The 13,446-nt window shown below is 39.7% G+C and overlaps 1 protein-coding gene across 3 annotated transcripts in view; it reads left to right on the forward strand.

Moving 5' to 3' along the window:
* The first annotated feature begins 1,283 nt into the window (after positions 1-1,283).
* The window catches only part of RNF130 (ring finger protein 130), a 128,227-nt gene continuing 116,064 nt past the window's right edge, over positions 1,284-13,446 (forward strand). For 2 of the 3 annotated variants that reach the window (XM_081281020.1, XM_081281021.1), the window contains exon 1: positions 1,285-1,988. In XM_081281020.1, coding sequence (XP_081137146.1) covers positions 1,538-1,988 — 451 coding nt within the window. In that variant the 5' untranslated portion in view covers positions 1,285-1,537. Of the gene's footprint in view, positions 1,989-13,446 lie in introns of all 3 variants that reach the window. The other variant, XM_081281019.1, reaches the window with a different exon arrangement.

The raw sequence follows: 13,446 nt of genomic DNA on the forward strand, positions 1-13,446 counted from the left end.
CTTTAAGTGCTGGCCCAGATGGGGACCCAGTTGCTTTGGTCTAGGAACTGTACTTCTTCATAGTAAGTAAGTAAAAACCAGTGTCAATAGGGAGGGTCTGGTCTAGAGAGAGGATGACAGAGTAGGTAGAAGGGAAGAAATTGGAGGATGTGAAAATTGTAAAGGATGTGACCAAGGAAGTTCCAATGGACATCTGATATTTTAGCCTGCACTGCATCCATACCCTTTCCTGGATACAGTGCACCTCCGTTTTCTTTCAGGACACTCTCTTATCTCCAGGATTCTTAGTACATTTGGTTGGTCCAAGCTGCCTGCAACCCCTTCCCACTGTAGAAGACTAGAGACTCAGCTCTGTCTGGTCAGAAGATGCCGTTTTTCCTCCCCACAATGATCTTACAGGTTCTTGATTTAGCTACACCTGAAGCTAGGTTTATCCTGCCCTTTCATTTATATTTTACACTGAGCAACCTTTAAGGATGTGATGTGTGTGTGTGTGTGTGTGTGTGTGTGTGTGTGTGTGTGTGTTGGAAATAGGCCTCACTTCAGGAGGTGCTTTATAATCATCATGGGTTCCCCATCTTCAGACTCAACCAATCACAGGTCCTCAGTATTCAGAAAACAATTGCCCCTGTATAGCATTTTCCTTTTGTCATTATTCTCTAACCTACAACTATTTTCATAGCCCTTCCATTGTATTAGGTTTTGCCAGAAATCTGGAGGTTTGTAAACAAGAGAATGTGCATAGATTCGATGCGAATATTATGCCATTTGATATAATGTACTTGAGCATCTGTAGATTTTGGTATCCTGGTGCGTGTGTAGGGGTGTCCAGGAACCAATCCTTTGCAGATGCTAGAGAGTACTATACAATCTTCTTATCTAGGGCTTGTGGAGGTTTTTATCTAGTCCTTAGTGGCCACCGCTGACCACTCTTGCTCCCCTGCAGTTCCAAGGCTATTGGGCCTTCGACGCCTATTTACAGACACCTCTCTCTCTTCAAGATGTCAATTATAAGACTTGCCGTTGACCAGTTAAATGTTAAATCTCAAAGTCATTTAACTTAAAACCTCACTTTCAAAGTTTTAGGTGGTTTTCGTTTGTCTCAAACGCTTCCACAGGCCCTTAGAAAACTTCCTGGTGCCAACCCCCCTGGCTATCAAGGTTTGGGGTACATACAGCCCCAAACCGGCTGTCAGGTGTCCCGACTTCCCCGGGCCCTCGTGCAAGCGGGCGGGAGCGGACAAGGACTCGCACGCATGCGCGGGGGCGGGGCTGCGCCCCAGGCCTGCGCGTTGCCGCTCGGGCGGTGGCGGACGCGCGCTCGAGGCTGCATCCTGGACTAGTGAGACTTGGTGCGCTTTTGACCCTCCTTGGACAGATTCGCCCGGGGCTGCCTTTCCCAGCCCTGGCTGTGTCCGTACAAGGTGCTCCCACTCGGCAGGACCGAACCGGGGCAATGGAGGGGGACCGCCCCCTCAGCCCTCGAAGGTCCCTGAGAAGACGACCGCGCGCGGCCTGACGTCCTCTTGAGGAGCCCATGGGCGCGTCCCCGCGGGCGGGCAGCAGACGTGAGAGTGGCGAGCGGCGGGGCCGCGGCTCCGAGAAGGGCCGTGCTCGTGCTCGGCTTCGCGCAGGACGCGCACGCGCGCCCCCGTCGCAGCTCCGGCCGCGCCCGCCCCGCCTCTCAGCGCCGGCCCGGGAGCCCGGTCCGCGAGCGGCGGCGGCGGCGGCCGGAGGGACGATGAGCGGCGCGGCGCGGGCGGGCCCGGCCCGGCTCGCCGCGCTCGCACTGCTGACCTGCAGCCTGTGGCCGGCGCGGGCGGACAACGCCAGCCAGGAGTACTACACGGCGCTCATCAACGTGACGGTGCAGGAGCCCGGCCGCGGCGCCCCACTCACGTTCCGCATAGACCGCGGGCGCTACGGGCTCGACTCGCCCAAGGCCGAGGTCCGCGGCCAGGTGCTGGCGCCGCTACCCATCCACGGAGGTGAGGACCGGGCCAGGGGGAGAGGATCCTGAGGTGTGGCGGCGGGCGGTGGTCGCCAAGAGCCGGGGCGCGCGGAGGTGGCGAGGCCGGGGTCCTCGGTAGCCGGCCCGGGCTCGCCCGCTCCGCGACGCTCGACCGACCGCTAGGGTTTCCTCTGTGTGGAACTCGGCCTGCTCATGGTTGGGAATGAGGCTCCAGAAGCCTTTTTGTCTGTCCTCCCTCCCCACCCCCCTTTTTTAAGACTTGGAACGTTCTCTTTTCATTTAGGTAGCTTGTTTACTGGAGGGCATTGAGCTGCGAGTTTTGCAGGGACAGCATAGACAAAGGAGGTGGTGCAAGTAGCACAAAACTAATTCATGGAGAATGAGATCTTAAACCGGCAGGTTTGTTCCTGAAATCACAGATTTAACGCTGCATTGGATCTCGAAGGATGAGAGGCCCTTTTTCTAACGTCAAAACGTGCCGTTTTTCTTCAGTGGGAATTGGTGTGTGTGTGTGGGGGGGGGGGTTGAAAGAGGAAAATGAGAATCTTCCCTGTTGCTTTTGGCTCTTGTTCTACCCCAGTAGTTTTACTGTAATTTGACTCCGGAAAATTTCACCTTAAGAAGAATCAGACAAATTGGAACTAGTAGCCAAGTCTTCAGCTCAGGGGTGCCAAACAAGAGAGAAACAGGTAAAATTGTCAAGAATTGTCTTTGAAGCCATCTGATTTATCTTCATGTTCTTCTGTAAACTCGGACAGTGTTTAGTTAATGATTTGGTGCAAAACTTGTATTTGCCTAAGTTCCTAGTTGTGTTTTAAAAGGAAACGTTTCCCACATTGGGGAGTAGATGTTTTTGGATTTCAGCGCAGTGTGAACTTTTTGGAAAATGTCTGCTATCTTCTCCATCCCCACTCTCATCCTGAGACTATAACAGGAGGTTTTTGTTTGTTTGTTTTTAACTGCTCATCATGTTTAAATGATCTAAACTAGGAAACCTAAATAAGGTAATGGCCTTTGCTTTTATAGTCTAAAATATTAGAACATTATGCCCTTCTGAGCTCCATTTGTATGGTTACATGCTAAATGGTTTTCTTCTTTGAGGCAGTCTGACTGGGGGTAAAGAATCAGGCTTTCCTGTACAATCTGTCCCCAACATAGATGGGGCTCTTAAAAATTCATTTTAAACCAGTAATCAGGGGCTTAAGGTGCATTTTTCATTTCCACTTTGTTAAAAGTAGCGTTTAGGGTCCCTAGCTTGGCCCTAGAAACAACTTTTGTTTTTGGTTCATTCAGTAAATATTTGTGTGCCTGCTCTGTGCCAGTCACTGTGATTGGGACACATAATGTTGCCAAACTATGGTACTAACAATGCTAGCCTATTTTCTAGTGGGGGGGGGGGGGCAGGAATCCAGAAGGGTCACGTGGAAGAGTAGGAAGAGGAAGAGAGAAGCAAGCTGTTTTCTAGAGTAAGAACTGGCCTTGTAGTGTTTTGAAATCTGTGGTTTGTCTTTGGGGCTTGATTTCTCCATGGACCCCAGATCTATAGTCTTCACTTTAGATTCTTGCCCCCAAAGTGTTCCATGTCATTATACTATTTGTTACTTGTCTGTCACCCCAAACAAAAGCCCTATCTTTAAGAAAGCTTGTTTTAGGTGTTCCAATAGAAGGCTGTTGGGGATTAATATAGATGATGTGTGGATGAAGGTCAGTCCTGTTACTCTATCATTGGGAAAGTAGCATTGTAAAATTAAAGGTTTTGAATCAGACTGTGCTGTACATGTATTGTGTGACACTGGCAAAGCAATTCTGCTTAGCCTCAGTTTCTTTGTCTGTAAATTGGAATGATGAAGTATTTAACTCTTAAGGCATCTTAGAAGTTTAGATGCATCTTGAACTCTTTGAAGATACCTGTTAATCTGTGTGAATTCAAACTGGTGGAGTTTTAGACACTGAAACAAAATAAACAAATTTGTGAAGTAGTGTGTGAAAATTGAATGTGAGGTCACTTTTTTGCAAGTTTTAATCTTTTCTTTCCTTGATTGTGGGGATGTAGGTGTCATTTTGTATCACAGGAGAAGAAATCCTCTGGGTTTTCTTATGGTGGTGGTAATGGTAGGATCCCACAAGTGGTTTGAGTCTGATTTTGTATCAAGGGTCTTCACACTTATGTTCTTTTAGTCTAGCAAATATGATTGGAATCCCACTGTGTGCCAAATACCATTCAAGGCACTGGTGAAAAGGGCAACAGCAGTGAATAAACTGATAAAATCTCTTTGAAGCTTATATTCTAAGGGGATCTTTATAAAGTTAATCCACCTGTAAATTGTTTCTAAACCTGTGGGTTTATATGAAATCCAAGATGTTCTGCTTGTCCCGTAGGAACTCGAGTGTATTTTAAAAATAAGAATTTGGTAGAAGTCTGTTCAAATTATTCATGGTTAAGAAAATTATTTAAAGTAGGAATAATTTGGGGGAACTTTATAATCTTAATTTAATGAGTTTCAAAATTTTATGTATTTTTTAAAAGTTGTATTCCTTATAACTATGCTCTTAAAGTTTTGAATTGGAGAGAATTTTTTTACGTGTTTATTGTGTGTTGACACAAAGCAAAATGATGTTCAAATTATTCTTATACTCACAAGTTGTGAGACAGAATTCCTGGCTCAAAAACAGCTGTGGTCAGTGGATATGAAATTCATGAAGATTCATTTTGGGGGTGAGTGACTGGTAGGAATGAATGTAAAGACAAAGGAATTTTTACAGTTTTTCTAGAGCTTACTATGATGGCTCATTTTACATCTGTGGCTTGATTTGTGAAATCTTTCTTCTTGTTTTGCAGTGCTACTCTTAGGCTTATATGCATTACAAAATTAGACCTGTATGAATTACTGAATAAGATTATTATTATTCCTCTAACCTTTAGGAAAAATAGGCATTTTTTCCTTAGGTGTTTTTAAAAAGTACTTTTTTTAATAAAATACTTCATATACAAGTATGAAAATATATTTTTGTCTTTAAATAGAATGCATTGGTGAATGGAAATTCATTTGTTTAGCCCTAATGCATTTCACATTGTAACTGATAATTCATTTTTAGAAATGGAGTTTTAAAGGAATATGTCTTAGGTTTATGCACAGATCATAGTTGCATTTTTACTATTTACTAAACAAAATGCTTATAACTAAGATCAAAATGTTTAATACCTTTGCAGAGCAGACCAGCTAGTATGTACTGTGAAGTGGACATTGTAAATACCCTTTATGTGTGTGCACACTAACTTTTTGTTTGAATCCAGAGTGGGGGTTGGGAGAGGAGAAAGCCCTGTGTCAGTGATGTAATTATGTATGCAGATGTGCTGGTGGGAAGAGTTTGGTATCAGCCAGTTTTTCTTTGTGTAGAAATTTTCTGGATTGAGCGTTACAGCCTTAGAGAACAATTTTACCAAATAATAAACCTTTTTTGATGCCTTGTTGACTTTAGGGTTGCAATAAGATTTTTAAAAAATGAATCTCAGGTTTATATGTTTAAAAAAAGGTGATCCTTTAATGAACCTGAAATTTGTTTTAGAAATTCTCATAAACAGTGAAGGATATTGATACGAAAATGGGAGTTTGGATGAAAGGAGTCATAATATTGGAATTCATAATGTCAGAGGCAGGGGCATAGAGATTTCAAAATATTTGGAGAAAAAGTATATATGATCTTGGGAGCAGCGTCTCTGAACATTCGGAAAGAGAATTCAAAAGGGGCTAGAAGTTCTAAAAGCCAAATGTCAACATAATTAGGCAAGAAGAAAAAGGAAAGATGTGTGTGAGTGTGTGCTTTGAACTTACAGCCTAGAAAATATCTTCATATACCATGTTTTTTCTTTATTTATAAATGATTTCATTTCATGTATAAAAATTAGAATATTTTATTTTACTTTATTTTGATACCGGGGATTGAACCCAGGGTGCTTAACCACTGAGCCACATCCTGAGCCCTTGTTTTTAAATATTTTTTTAGTTGTAGATGTACCCAGTATCTTCACCTATTTATGTTTTATGTGGTTGAGGATTGAACCCAGTGCCTTACACATGCAAGGTAGGAGCTACAGCCACAAACCACACCCCCACCCCAGCCCTTTCTTGTATTTTATTTAGAGACAGGGTCTTGCAGAGTTGCTAAGTGTCTCGCTAATATGCTGAAGCTGGCTTTGAACTCAAGATCCTCCTGTCTCAGCCTCCCGAGTTGCTAGGATTACAGGCATGTGCCATCGTGCCCAGCTTAGAATTTTTTTTAACTTTTTTTTTCAGCTTAGAATATTTTAAAAAAGTCATTTGACCTCCCCACCAAGTCTCTAACCTGCTACCACACTATTTCTCTGTTTCTGTTACATCAAGGTCTCTCATAAGTGTTTTCTGTACTTTCTGCCTCCAACTTTTAACTTTTTCCACTTGCTATTTTTTACATTTTGAAGGTCTTTTGCTGTGCCAGTGATTTTGATAAAAACATGATATATTGGCTAATAGGCTCAGGATTCCTAAGATCTCAATGTGTAGAACGATGGGCTGAAGTTACAAGAAAAATAGTTAATAGAAATGCATATATGATCGTTGGGTTTAAATAACAACCTTCATTGAAAGTTGTTGAGGGGAGATAAGGTTTAGTTGCATGTCACATGACAAAGCCTAGGAGCTCTCCCTCACTTAGCTCAGGCTAATCTTGCACTGCATCTGGATCTAGGGCAGCTCTAGTCCTACTTCATAAAGGCCAAACACATCTTTAGTTTGTGTTTAATTCTGAATATGAGTTTTAAGAAATGAACAAACTACAAAGCATTCTTTTGAATTTCATAAAAAGGAAATCATCCTTTGGAAAGAATAAACTGGGTAGCTTCCCTCTCACCTTGAACACGGTATGACTGTAATGTAAGAAGACAAATCTTTTAAAATCAACCTTCCAGAATATACCACTAAAGAGAGTGTTATCCTTTTCAAGCCAGTCACAGTGTATATGGATGTGTATATGAGCACATATGCAGTAATGAAAACATTAATGTAAATATTATTTTGTGAATTCATCTTTTTGATTGAACAGTGTAAAAATATCTACAATGTAGCCAATCCTTTCCTTTTTTAGATAGATTTATTTTATTTTATTTTTTGGTATTTATTTTTTAGTTGTAGTTGAACACAATACTTTTGTTTTATTTATTTATTTTTATGTGATGCTGAGGATTGAACTCAGGGCCTCGCCTGTGCTAGGTGAGCACTCTACTGCTGAGCCACAATCCCAGCTCCTAGATTTAGATTTTGACAACAGTTGAAAGTCATTGAGAATAATGTGCCTATCTAAGCAAGATAATGAGAATTTTGTTTAAAAGAGAGAACTATAAAGGAAGGAAACTTATTTTTTATATGCTAGTGCTCTCTTTACATAATTCTCACAAAAGAAATCTTACTATTTTGGGCCATGTTCACCTGCATCAGGGGGATGAACGAATAGTCTTTAGGACTGTTTTTTTTTTTTTTTTTTAAACAGTCTTGACCTATTTATAAAATGAAACTATTAAGTTTATCTAAAACATTTGTTTTATCATCCTTAAATATTTTATGCTCTAGGCATTCATTCTTTTCCATAAACTTAATAGTGTAGCTTACTTTACTATTGGAGGCAGTTTTAATAAAACGGGGAATCCTTCAAACATCAAACGAAGTGCATCACAGAGCACTTAATAAACACCTATTCTGTACCTGTTATGTAAGCCCTGTAGTATGGCAAATGGCATGATATATAATTCCTGCCTAAGAGACAGGTTATGTTGTTGACAAGATTAGCCCTATTTGGATAGCACAACTAAGACATATCACTATAAAAGACTATGCAGGCTGTCTTCAATTTACAGATGGATTTTCTTCTAAAGCAGGGATTTGCAAAGAGTTTTTTGGAATGCATCTGTATCCATTTGTTTACATAGCATTTATAGCTGCTTTTGTGATATACCAGCATGGTTGAGTGATTGTAACAAGACCCTACAGGACCTGTGAGCCTAAAATATTTACTCTCTGGTCCTTTGAGAACAATTTTTATATCTGTTCTAAGCTGGCATTTATACCTTAATTTTCCCATTAAAGACTATACTATGGACGAAATTAGACTTCTAAGTTATCCCAATGAACTAGTAAACTTCTAGAAGCTAGAGATCATGTCTTGTTTTAGCCAAGTACCTAAAACTGTGTCTGGCACTAGCCTAAACTCAAATTCATGTGATTGTATTTTAGCCCTGTGGTGCTTGGTCTAATAGTGAAACTGATGGCAGGAATCTTAGGAAGGTTTGGTGGGGAGGGGAATGGGCAGTGATGGACAGAATATACTGTACTTTGATTGTCCTAGATTATAAATGGCACAGAGATCAGAAAATGAAAACTTATTTGGATGTGCAGTCTAGAAAGGTTTTGTTGAAGAAGTGGAATTTGAACTCATACATGAGGACTTCTGCTTCTAGCCACAGTGGAGTAACAGGTACTGGTTTACCTTCCCATCTTAACTGACTAGAAAACAAAGTTCTGAAACATCAATGTTAGATATGGGTCAATAAGCAGCACAAAATGGTGATCCCTGACTGTAGGGAAATAAATAAGAGAGCCTCATCATTGTCTCCCACCTTTAGTGCCTGGGGAGAGTTTCCAGCCTGCAGCACAGTGCTGGGCAACCCTAATAGTCAAGCAGTCTTCTGATTGTTAATGAGTTCAGAACTCCAGGAGGCTAAGGCAGCTCCAGTGTCTGCATGAGGAGAGGGTTGTTCAGAGAGCCAGCTCTGGATTGATGCAAATATGTCCCCTCAAGTCTTTGATTTAGCACTAATCTGCACATCTCATGAAGAAATTACTGGAGGCTGGAGGGGAGGAGGAGAACTGCCAGAAGTTAGTAGGTAGGACAGTTCTTGGAGTTCATACAAGGCTAGGAATAGTTCATATTCTCACTAATCAGAGGAGAAAGACCTAATGCACAGGGAATGCAGTGAAGTCAAGTTATTCTTAGAGCCAAGCCTATTTTGAACCCCACTAAGGAAGCTTAAAAAGCAAACCTTAAAAGAATCAGACTGATTTCAAGTGGCTTGTCCCATAAGAAAGCCCAACAGTATTTAAAGGAATATATCAAAATCCAGTTCCAAAAAACATAAAATGTCAAATTTCTAATCCAAAATTATCAGGCCTGCAAAGAAGCAGGAAAGTATGATCCATAACCAAGATAAAAACAATTGTTAGAAAAAAGCCCCAAAATGACATGAATGAGAGAAGTGCAGATTAGGATGTTAAAATAGCTCTTACACTCAGTATGTTTAAGGAGATAAAATGATACATATATAAAAAGACCCTAGATCAAATTCTTGCAATCAATTTAGCCTTGAAAATGTGTAGCGTTTATTGACAAAAAAAAAAAAAAAAGAAGAGGAGGAGGAAAGAAGGAGAATATAGGGCTGGGGTTGTGGCTCAGTGGTAGAGCGCTTGCCTAGCATGCATGAGGCACTGGGTTTGATCCCCAGTACCATATAAAAGAAGCAAATAAACAAAATAAAGGTATTGTATCCATCACAACTAAATTTTTTTTTCTTTTTCATTCTTTCTTTAAAAAAAAAAAGAATATACTGTTTCTTGCTTTAGTGCTTTTACTTTAACCCAGTAAGTAATGGAATTTACACATAATTGGGTCCATAAGGTGTACCAAGAATTGTGCCAGATATTTTTACACAAATTATATTTAATCCTCATAACAGCTTTAGATAGTACTATTATCCTTATTTTGTGCATGGGGAATTCAGGGCACTCCAGTCTTTTATTTAGTGCCTTTTTTTCTTTATAGCACTTAACATGATTAGAAATTACATACCTGTTTTCTTTGTTTCTGAGGGCAGGGATCCTGTCTCTTGTGTCCACTCTTGTATATTTAGTGATTAATGTGGTATTTGGAACATAGTAGGGTGGTGCTGAGCAATTAGTGTTAAATGAATTAAAGACTGAGGTAACTTACTTTGTGGCCTTGGGGATTCAGCAGAGCTGGGACTTGATGTAGGCTTGATTGGTGGCAGCAGGCATGCTTTAACCACTTCTTTGTACTACTTCCCAAGTGGGTTTAATAAATTATGATATATCCACTCGATGGAATGTTACATAGCCATAAAAGGTGATCATTGTAAAAGCTCTGAATGCGCTGCAAAATTAAATACAAGATGATTGGACTATATGTTAAATTTGTTTACAGCAAAGGTCAAAGTAATATACAGAAATAAAAAATGATTGTTATCAACTAGATTATCAGTGACATAGCTCTATTTTTAAAAAATTACCATAGGGCTAGGGACATATGTAGCTCGGTGATAGAGGACATGTTTAGCATGTGCAAGGGCCTAGGTTTGATCCACAGCAACACAAACACTTATCTCTGGTTTCACTACAAAAGAGAAAGGAAAAGGGGAAAAAAACTCATTATCTGAAGGGGATAACTAGAATAAATATCTGCAGGCTTATTATTTTATCTATTTATTTGGTGGTACTGGGCATCAAATGCAGAAACATGCACACATCAGGCAAGTGCTCTACCACTAAGCTATAACCCCACCGTATACACACACACACACACACACACACACACACACTTTTTTTAAAAATTAAATTATTTATTGGGGCTGGGGTTGTGGCTCAGCGGTAGAGTGCTCGCTTAGCATGCATGAGGCACTGGGTTCTATCCCTCAGCACCACATAAATGTAAAATAAAGATATTGTGTCCACCTAAAACTTAAAAAATATATATTCTTTTTAAAAATTAAATTATTTATTCTAATTTGTTATACATGATGGCAGAATGCAATTCATTTTATATTATACACATAGAGCACAATTTTTCAAGTTATTTATTGTACATAAAGCATTTTCACACCATTTGTGTCTTCATACATGTACTTAGGGTAATGATGTCTAACTCATTCCACCATCATTCCTATTCCCCTTGCCCCCTTCCTTCCCCTCCTTCTTTCCCTTTGTCCTATCTAAAATTCCTCCATTCCTCCCAAGCTCCTCCCACCATCGCCATTATGAGTCAACATCCTCATATCTAAGAAAACATTTGACCTTTGGATTTTGGGGGATTGGCTTACTTTACTTAGCATTATATTCTCCCACTCCATCGATTTACCTGCAAATGCCATGATTTTATTCTCTCTTAATGCTGAGTAATGTTCCCTTGTGTATATATACCAGAGTTTCCCCACCAGCAATGTATGAGTGTGCCTTTTTCCCCACGTCCTCACCAATACTTACTGTTGTCTGTATTCTTGATAGCTGCCATTCTTACTGGAGTGAGATGAAATCTTAGAGTAGTTTTGATTTGCATTTCTGTAATTGCTAGAGATGTTGGACATTTTTTCATGTGTTTGTTGATTGATTGTATATCCTCTTCTGAAGTGTCTGTTCAGTTCCTTGGCCCATTTACCGATTGGGTTACTTGGGGTTTGGGGGGGGGGGTTTGGTGTTTAGGTTTTTGAGTGCTTTACAGATTAGTGCTCTATCTGATGTGCATATGGTAAAGATTTGCTCCCATTCTGTAGGCTCTCTATTCACCTCACTAATTGTTTCTTTTGCTGAGGAGAAGCTTTTTAGTTTGAATCCATCCCATTTATTGATTCTTGGTTTTAATTCTTGCTCTATAGGAGTCTTATTAAGGAATTTTGGGACACACACCTTTTTTAAAGAAAAGTTTATTCCCTATCTTAAAGGAAAATAGAATTCTAAGCATTGGTTAGAAATGAGTAGGAAACTGAAAGGTACTAGGAATATGTTAAAAAAGAGCAAACTTTTTTCCTAGTCAGAGGAACACTAGGACAAGCTTAAAAAGTGGCATGATTTTGAGCAGTGAATGAATCCTGGAGAAGGAAATGAAATCCTAGAATGGGACCCAATTTTTTATAATATTTATATTGTGATGATATTAATACTTGTATTAGTTTTATTATTTTCCCCATTTAGAATTAATTTCTAGTTAAATGATAGGAGACTTAATTATAGTTTCAGAGCAGAAAGTTAATATTATCACAGCTACGGATGACAAAGGTGAAGAAATGAAAGAGAAAAAAGAGATGTTATAGATAATTGAGGGAGCCAGGATATTTATCTCACAGGGTGAGGACTTCTTAGATAGTCTGTAGTTGAAGAAACTAGAATGGTTTAACGACAAAGGAAAATAATGAAATAATGAAGTCAAGAGACAGAGAAGATGGAGAAGAATAAGAAAAATCCTGATTAGTGACATCAGATGATACCCAGAGTTGATAAACCAAGAAATTATAGCTATTAGCCTTTTTGAAATTATGAAGGATGGCCATGTAACTAGAAATCGTTAAAAGTTGGTTGCTTCTGGGACCTGGGGGCAGGCTGAGAGAAGGGACAGCTGTGATGCTTTGTAAGTCATTGGATGAATTTGTCTTTTTCATAAATGTGTACAGTAAGATTCCACTCTTTCTACTTTGCTCACTGTTCCTTTTGTTTTTCTCCTTTGAAGAAGTTTCCTTTTTTCCAAACATCTGATCTGTTCTCCAACTCCATTGACATGCTGGGGAACTTAGAATTGCATAGAAATCAAGCAATATCTCAGGAGATCTACTTGAACTATGAAATCAGGAAATGTGTTTAATTAATGATTTTATTTCATAAACAAGTCTAGGTTTATTCACCTAAAATAATATAGGTCAATATTAGCCATTACATTGCTTGGCTCTTAGTGCTTCCCTTTTCTCTGGTAATTACTTCCCTCCCCAAATTCACTGTGTTAAGCCCTCACCATTAACTGAAATATAGTGTAATCCTGTGACCTTCTTTGAATGAAGTGTTACCTTTTAGCCCCTTCTTGGTTTCTCACTGATCCTCATTTGATATAATAGTATTTTTTCATGTTAATCGCCTCTTTTTTTCCTCTGTCCTATATCACATTTGGCAACACCTCCATCATGGATAAACCGTGTACTTTAATCTTCTCCATGTTTCCTATAGCCAAGCAACTAAATGTTGCTGGGGAAAATCTTAGAATCCAGCTGACTGAGGTTGGAGATAATAAATTCTAAGCAAACCAAATGGACACTTAATAATGGCAGTAGTCCAAATATACTTTCTTATAAAGAAATAAGACACCTCTCTGAGATTTTTTTCCCTCAGCATGCATCTTGTCACCTCTTCCCATATCTGCATTTTTAGCCTACACCAGTCTCCTGAGTTCTAGATTCATATATTGAACTGCCTACTTGGTAACTTATCTTAAATATCTCAAGGACATCTCTAAATTGACCAGCCCCGAGTGGAGCTTTGATTATTTTTTTCACCCCCAATCTACTACCACTGCTTTCCAGTTTTCTCTATCTCAGTAAATAACATCACTGTTTACTCTTGTTTTAAAACATTTAGAAGTTATTCTTGTTTCTTTTCCTCACTCTCTACATCTGATCT

The sequence above is a fragment of the Spermophilus citellus genome (assembly GCF_964194105.1).
Source record: "Spermophilus citellus genome assembly, chromosome: 1".
Taxonomy (NCBI): domain Eukaryota; kingdom Metazoa; phylum Chordata; class Mammalia; order Rodentia; family Sciuridae; genus Spermophilus; species Spermophilus citellus.